Source organism: Pipistrellus kuhlii, unplaced genomic scaffold, assembly GCF_014108245.1.
Source record: "Pipistrellus kuhlii isolate mPipKuh1 unplaced genomic scaffold, mPipKuh1.p scaffold_m20_p_7, whole genome shotgun sequence".
Taxonomy (NCBI): Eukaryota; Metazoa; Chordata; class Mammalia; order Chiroptera; family Vespertilionidae; genus Pipistrellus; species Pipistrellus kuhlii.
In genome coordinates this window covers 12,062,746-12,071,466 of record NW_023425573.1, presented here as the reverse complement: position 1 = coordinate 12,071,466, position 8,721 = coordinate 12,062,746, and the positions used below count along the sequence as shown (strand labels likewise).

Below are 8,721 nucleotides of genomic sequence, written 5' to 3'. Positions count from 1 at the left end.
AAATTTACCATTTTAACTGCTTTTAAGTATTCACATTGCTGTGCAACCATCATCACCATCCATCCCCAGAATGCTTTTTATCTTCCAAAATGGAAACTGTGTCCATGAACTAGATGTCTGGTTTGAGACAGGCCTTGGGCGAAGCCAGCAGCCTGGGAGGCAGCGGCAGGCACCGGAGAGGTTCACTCAGGGGCTGGCAGATGCAGCAAATCCTCCTACAGCGCCTGGTCACTCAGTGGCACCAGATGCTCTTACCCTCTCCCCTGCTCACTCCTGATGCCCAGGACTGCAGCAAAGCTCTGGAACAGGTGTGGAAAGAGTAGAAGTCTGTGTCACCAGGCTGCATGGCCTCTGCCAAGGCAGCAGGGGGATTAGGTGCTACTGCTTCTCAGCTCTTACCGTCGGAGAAACAGACCCGTTGGATCTAACGGTCCAGTGGTCGGCAAACTGCGGCTCTCGAGCCACATGTGGCTCTTTGGTCCCTTGAGTGTGGCCTGGGCAAGTCTATTTTGAAGAAGTGGCATTAAAAGAAGTTTAAGTTTAAAAAAGTTGGCTCTCAAAAGAAATTTCAATAGTCGCACTGTTGATATTTGGCTCTGTTGACGAATGAGTTTGCCGACCACTGGTCTAACCAGACTGCTTCGGTTCTCTTCACCACAGCAACCAAATGTCCTTTATGCCTGAAAACAAAACTGAGTCCATCATTTTTCCATCTTTTGGGCATTTATATCGACAGCAAAACTACTCAAAGAAGCAAATTTCTGGAACAAAATTAAAACAACCAGATTCAAGAATCAAATGTCAGTTTTAAAAAAAGAAGAAAGAAAGAAAGAAAGAAAGAAAGAAAGAAAGAAAGAAAGAAAGAAAGAAAGAAAGAAAGAAAAGAAAAGAAAAAGTTGAATTCAATCTCTTTTTTAGTTTTAATTCCATAAAATAAATTCACAATATGTGCTCTTATTTGGAAAGACCATAATCTTTCTTGTTAAAATCATCAACAACAAAAAATGTGCTTTATGGATAGAAAGGACCCTATGCTAAAGCAATATAAATACTAAAGATTTACATAAAATTGCCAGAATCAACAAGTGGCTTCTTTTAGTTCACAAAATGACTACATATTTTGATTTCTTTCAAATAAATTCCTCCGGACTAATATCCTTCTCTGTGCTCAAAAGCAATATATTCCCTAAATCTTCAGACTTCTCATTTAAATTCCAAAAAGGATAAACACAATTCCTTGAAGTCATGCCCAACACCACCATTCCATCTCCCTACATAAACATTAAAAAATTAGGCAAATCAGGTTTTTGGACTTATCTCTGGAGTAAACAACAGGTTATCCTAAAAATGGGAAGGCAAAAAAAGAACAACCAGGCTTTGAAGGAGTAATTTTATTTTATCATTCTCCCCACTTTTTAGTCACTTAGTTCTTGATTTTTTTTTTTATCATACACATTTTTAAAAAAATGATCATTTGAAAAATGAAAATTGAATACAGACCTTGGAAATAATGAGTCAGGGAAAGCAAATCCATCTCTGGTTTTGTTCTCAACAATTACAGGTGGTTCGGCAGCCACAGCCATGCCGCTCCGCTGATTCAGGGGGTCTTCCAACGCATAAAGTGCACAAACTTGGTGCAGAGAGGCTCTCGTGGCGTTCCAATGAGGACTAGAACAATCACTGGGCAATTATGAACAACCCAGAAGGACTGGCTGTTGAACAAAGAATGCTTCCAATTTTCTAAGCTCTGTATCTTCCCCTCATCTTCATTGGCAAAACAGAAACAAAACAAAAAAACAACTTTGTAATGACTGACATTTTTCTTTAAAATGTCCATGAATTCTTACACTGGATCACATGAAAACACCTCTTCGTGTCTTCCAGAATTCCCCGATATTCTCCTTTATAGCATATTCAGCACAGTTCTTACACTCTTGGGGAGTAAATCCAATTAGTGCTCTCCCAATGGTACCAATTCCCTGATCACCCGCCAACTTTTTAACTTGGGTTTCTATGTAATGAGGGGATACGTAAGAAAACTGGTCCCCACAAACACGATAAGCCATGTATCCAGACTCTGAGGGCTCTGTAGCTTCATGGTCTCCAAAACTCTCCACGTTGCAAGCTATCTCAATTTTCCCCTCATGGGGAAAAGCCATCGCTTGGACGCCCTTCAGTCCATTTGCATTTGAGCCCCGAATGGCACCGGCAATCTCTTTCCCCAGGGCCAAGTCCTGGGTGTCTATGGTAACGTTGCAGTTCATCACATACGGGCTGGCACCGATGCCTACATCATTGGAAAAGCATGTTAATCAAGCAAAGCAAAACCCTCCTTCTGAGTGTTCTATTCTTTAGCCGATTTTAATCTAAGGAGCTTCCTTTACATAACTGTACTTTAAAATAGCACAAATATCTCTCATTATCAACTCCAGAATTTTGTAAAAAAATAAAATAAAATAAATATATATACATATAAATACACACACACCCAGAGAGAGAGAGAGAGAGCTATTTAAGCTGAAAGTAGAAATTTTATCTACTCTCAAAGTATCTGAAAGTTGTTTTTTTTGTGTGTGTGTGTGTTTTTTAGAATAGCTAGGAGTCCAGAATTTCCCAAATATCAACAGAAAAAAGGGAAACGCACTTTAGTATTAAATATCAACAGCGGCAAAAAGTCTTGGCTTTCCCTTCATTCATTTCTGAGGATATCTCCACAAGGGTTCAGGCCTAAGGGCCTGGGAGACCAGAATAAGTCACACTCTGTACCCATCCCTTCCTCCCCAGACACACCCCTGCTTCCACCAAGTTAGGTGAACACCCAATTCCAGTGAACTTCAACAACAGTCCTGGTTAGGGAAGGAGGTCACTAAAAAGTGACAAAAAGCCTTGGAATTGGGAAGAGAAAAAAACACTTGTCCCATGAGAATGTGGGTCTGGCAGGGTTTGGAGCACTATGGATACCCACTGAGGTACAACCTGTTGGAGGCACCTGTCCCAGCCCCAGCATTCCCAGGACCTGGGACAGCCAAGGCCTCTCTGAGCCCTGTTACTTTAGAGCCGGGGGCAAATGTCCCTTTTCTTCTTGCCTCAGGAATGCCGCAGCTCGAGTTACACAAATAACCCTGCTCTAATTATAGTTTACATCTTAAGATGGACAACTTGGTTGAATTAGCATTGGCATAAAAAGCTTAGGTTTGCAGTTTCTTCACTTTGGGGGAACCTTATATTTCTGAAAGCAAGGTTGATGAGGGATTGACGGGGGATAGAAGGCTGACCTCATCTTCAGATGTCAATTCCTTAGCTACTATTTCAACATTATTTTACTGTCAGAGCTCTTTCTTGCTACTTTCGAACGTACTGTACGGGATGTCAGTATCCATCAGAGCTATCCTCTTGGCTCACTCTCCTTGGACGGCCATGGATTGCGGGCTTGGCTGCCTTAGCCTGGGCACGCTCGCACTAATAGACGCTTCACAGAAAATCAGCACACGAAAACCGCACTTCGTCTTTTTCCCACACGTGTGCACGTAATAAAACATTTCAACTCCTGAGGTTGGCCTCTTCCTACTGGGAGTTGTGCAGCAATGAATCAGGTTACAGTATTTCTCCATAACGCTGATTTCACAAAAATTACATTTCCTAACAGTCAATATATCTTTCTCTCTCATGATCTCATGCACCAATCACTTACTCTAAATATCTTTGAGAAGTATATCAGTTTCAATATTTCACAGAGCACATTGGAATTTTTTTTTTTTTTTTTTTTTTTTTTTTGGTCAATGCTAATGCCATTCGTTAATGGAAGAAAACATCCAAGCATGGCTTTTCTCTCTCCTCCGCCCAACTGATGACCCCCTCCAATCTGATAGACACTCCCTATTCTGACTCAAGAACTGGTCTCGTCTTCACCATTGCTCCAAGACCTCACTCATTCTTTGCTGAAGAGTGTATTTATGTATACACTCTGCTACAGTAAGCACAACTATTCAAAATACATACTGGGCCTATTGTGCTTGGCTACTTCTAAACTTTGATGTGTCCAATCAGCACTCAGATATCCACATGCAATTTGTCAGCTTGAGGGAGTCCTTGATATGGACCCAGGGCCCTGGTGCCCACACTGTGGTGGCGTGGGCCAGTCCTTCCTACGGCCACAGGACCCAGAAGATTCCAAGGCACCTTTTACCACCACATGCCCAACAACTGTCCCTTTCTAGTTGCATTTCCAAAGGCAATCATTCTTGTTAATAAATGAATCCATTGCTTAAGGTAAATTATTGAAGATAGAAAACGTTTAGATCTTAAGCCCAGAGCACACAAATTTGATGAAAAATATACTTGTCCTCACACTGATTTACTTAATTTTTAAAAACCCACTATTTTAAAAATGCCTTTAAAAGCACATGTAAAAGAAAGGCATATGTAAAAGTTAATTATTTCTTAGAAAAATAAAACCAAACATTAAAAGTGACTTTTATATTCTCTTTTAAATAAAATAAAAGGTAACCACTTTGCACAGAATGGTCTTTTTTCATGTACCCCATTGTTATGTGTTACTTTAAATTCTTCTATTAGACTTTAATTACACAATGATTTAATATGTTTTATCACTACAGCGTCAGCAGTGAACAAACAAAGACAATTCGATGAATCCTGAGAAGTTTCTGACCTCATCGGGTAGGGGTTCTCTTTTATTGGGGTTAGAAGGCCATGACCCATTTCTCCCTTGGAAGTGGGAGGAAAGGGGGGGTGTGCAGGGAGAGAAGGGGGGAGAGAGGAAGAGGAAAAGAAAACCACTTTCTGCCCATATGCATGCTTTCCCAGCTTCCTCCTTTCAGTCATTTCCAAGTCCAACCCTAACACAGTGCACGAATTCTAACGAATCCAGCAGGCCCAGGGGCTTTATTCAAATGCTGAATTTGACACTTTACGCTCATTAAACTTAGCAAGAATTTTTTTTTAAAGGAAACTAATTAATCCCAGCAATTCGTATTTCTAGTGACACGTCATATAATTAAAGTGATTCCACTTTTTGCTCTAACATTAGAAAGCTGATGTGAGCTTGTTTGTCTGCGGCTCGCCCCGCCCCTGCCTCCACAGATTGGCAGGCTGCTCTGCGAATCTCCCCACTCAAAGCTCAAATCCCAGTTCTGTTCCAACGTAACTGTCACAACACCCCCCCCACGAAGGCTAACGACGAGGATGAATCGCTGCTATGATTTCACTTTCCATGTGTTCCGTTCTTTAATAAAAAATTTGTCATTCTAAATATTGGTGTTCACTCCTAGTTAAATACTTTTTTTTTTTAATCAAAAAGAAAAAGAAACTGAGATTCAGTTGCTATTATTTCCCAAGGAAACATAACAGGCCTGATGTTTTTTTGACAATCCTGCTATTCCCTTGTGTGGAAACACTGTATTTATCATGTACTGCACGGCTGGTGATTTAGATATTGTAGGGACCTTATGGTGAACTGATAGAGATGTAAACTCTTTCTGCCAGATTGTTTAAGCAGGAAAAAAAAAAAAAAACAAAAAAAAGGAAAAAAAAAAACACCAAATGCACTTAATTAACATCTGATGTGTAGTTTTTGCAAACACAAATGCGATATTTGTGTGTGAGCACTGGCAGTAATGACTGTGAACTATGCTATTAATGTCTGGTTTAAAGATGCTTGTGGTAGGACTACGTCTGGAATAACACAAATAAAAACCTGCATTCAGACAAAACAATAGTGAAGAGCCCATTAGAACAATGAGAAGGCAGCACTCAGAGGAAACACGCGTCCTGCTTTTCCCCTTTAGGTCAAAATTATCCTCAAAAATAGTTCTCAGTGGCATCATCGTCAACCAATTTAAAGGTAGATAGATTCTCTGTATTTTCCTCCACAGGGAGAGTTTCATTTTAGCGGCTAAGAAGTTGCTTAGGGGTGCCTTAGACTTCCTGCTCATCATACTGAGCTCCTCCTCGGCAGCTAGTAGTCACACATGTGCGAGGAGAGAGCTGAGTGGTGTTCTGGGATACTTGGCATCTTCATACCAGAAGAGAGAACTTCACCTTGGTGGATTCCTGTCCAATGTGAATAAACAGAGATCCTCATAGACCAACATGCAACTCCCTCAGTAAGTATGTTTTACTGAAAACCTGCTGAGTGTCTGGAGCCTGGAGCAGCTGGGTATAAAAACATGAAGAAGATGAAAGTAAGATAAAACCCAGCCTCGAGGTAGTCTCTGCTTCACGGTAACAAAGAGAGCAGGCACCTGGCCTGGAACTTGGGTTCCACAATACGGACAGTCATTACACCGAGCGAAGAGGCACCATTACATTTGGGGACTTGAACTTTTTTGGAACAGGTACTAATGAGATGCCACAGACAAGACATTTAGTGATGAAAGCCATAAAACTCACACATAATTGCTCAGTCCCATGCTCCCATGGCCGGAAGCGTGCAGGGCTCTGATGCGTGTGGACAGAGCTGGGAGTGGTACCCCGGGGATCTGGATTCAAGTTCCACCTCCTCAGGACACTGCCTTTGTTCCGCTGTTTCTCTGCAAAATGCTTACCATATTTCTCTGCTCTGTGAGGAATTGTAAACCTCAATTTCTCAGCTTTGAACCTTTCAGAATAGCGAAAATTCAGAGAGGGAATTACAGCAGTAGGTACACATGAACGTCGTCATGGAAGGAAGCCAGCCCAGGTGAGGCCAGCTCAGGTGACCTGCTTGTTCTCGAATTTTCCATAGTGGACTGGAGTCCTCCATCCACCCAACACCCAATTCCTTCCTGTGCCCATCGCAGGTCCGCATTCAATTACACATTCAGACTTTCACCTCCCATCATCCAGAGTGGATGTTTAGTCAAACAGAGAATCATGGGAATAGGTTCCTTAAAACTTAACAGACTCCTTCTGAAACAGGAAAGCGATTTTTCAGAGACTAAGTAAAAGTTTTGATGTGGAGCAAATCGCATTATTCAATGTCAAGGAAAGTGGCTGATGATGCTACGCTTCTGATCTGCAGGGAGAGAAGAGGCAGGGGCAGCTCTCAGGAACCCATTTAAATAGCTAAACAGAAGTCCTCGACTCTGAGATGTGCCGATTACCTCCATCCTTGATTCCCAAAACAGCAAATGAAGCTGTGTAGTTCAAAGAATAGTCCCTGTATTTTTAAACAATGATGCATATAGTATATGCAGGCCATTCATATAACATATCAGCCAGCAGTGTTTAAATTATCCCATAAATGTTTAGGGTTTTTAAATATATATGTATAAAGTATTTATTTATAGATCTGAAAGTATCAACTATTACTGCTTTGCCCTAACTTATGATCCCCCACGAGCTGGCCAACTACAAACTTTTAAAAGGAATTCGGTTAAAAGATTTTGTCTGTTTGGCACTGGCTGGGAGTGCTAGTCATTTCTGAGCTCACTTTTTTCCTCTCCTGTTTATAATATTCTTAGGGAACTTCAAAACAGAAACCTGCTCCCTCATAGATCTGCTTCCTCTGGGGGACTGCACAGATTAATTTGTCACTGGAAAGTTAACTGTAAGTGTTCAGTTGATAGCACCAATCATCCTATTTAATTCTTTTTTAGGAAGAGAAATAAACAGCAACAATGTGTTGAGGCTTTTCTGTTTTGATGGGAGAAGTGGAAAGATTTGTTGAGAAACACTGACATAACTAAAGAAAGTTAGAAAAATATATAAAGCCATTATATTTTAAAATAAGAGAAATCACCACCACTGTTGAGAACTAAATGCTCTGAAAAATTAGATGAGTAGGAAACCAAGATGGCGGCATAAGGTAAACACCTGTATGTGCTGCCTCTCACAACCACACCAAAACTACAACTAAAGGACAAAACGACTATCACCCAGAACCATGGGGAAGTTGGCTGAGTAGAAGTTCTCTACAACTAGAAGGAAACAAAAAGGAGCATTGAAACCGGGTAGGAGGTTCAGAGGTGCAGAAAAGCAGAGGTACGGAGACATGTGAATCGGGCTGGCTACTGGGTGCACTTTTTTTTTCCAATTGGAAGGGAGATACAAGCTTTCAACTGCTCTGAACTCCAGTTTCCAGCGAGACTCTGGGGACTCAGAGTCTTACAGGGAGAAACTGGTGGCTTTCTCACAGAGGTGCTCAGAGGAATCATTGTTTACTGCTCGGGGGTGTGGAACTCGAGGACGTGGAAACGCAGAGATGCAGAGATGGCTGACTGGCAGGCATTGCTGTTTGCCACACCCTGGTGATTCCCTGAGACCCCACCCCGCCCAATTTACAAACCCACTCAAACTGTGCACAGCAGCTTTTGCAAATGAATGGCCTGCCCTTTCACATCTTAACCTAACAAATTGCAGCTGGGTTAGACAGCTCCAAAACTTCCAAACCCCAAGCAACGAGGAGAAATCTGCAGATGTCTCTGAGCACCTGCTGGGTAGCCTCAGACAGTAGCTGATTTGCACCCCATTGAAGATCTAGGAGCCAGTGTACCAAGTGGTCAGTGTGAGACAATGCTAGATTTCAACTCCTCACATCCTTAAGTGACACACACAAGAGGCAGACTCAGTGAGCACCAAAGCCCCACTGAAGCAAGTCCTGCCCCATAAGGGTGTCTCCAACACAGCAGTTCTTCCATTATAGACACAGCTCATCCTCACAGACAATTGGCCTGGAGGTCAATTACTCCCAGTATACTAACAGCAATCAAAGCTTAACTACAA

The 8,721-nt window shown here is 41.8% G+C and overlaps 1 protein-coding gene across 2 annotated transcripts in view; it reads right to left on the bottom strand.

Annotated features, from left to right (window-relative positions):
* Nucleotides 1-896: 896 nt before the first annotated feature.
* Nucleotides 897-8,721, bottom strand: part of FTCDNL1 (formiminotransferase cyclodeaminase N-terminal like) — a 30,576-nt gene continuing 22,751 nt past the window's right edge. For both annotated transcript variants that reach the window (XM_036422028.2, XM_036422027.2), the window contains exon 6: nucleotides 897-2,287. In XM_036422028.2, coding sequence (XP_036277921.1) covers nucleotides 1,854-2,287 — 434 coding nt within the window. In that variant the 3' untranslated portion in view covers nucleotides 897-1,853. The remainder of the gene's footprint in view (nucleotides 2,288-8,721) is intronic.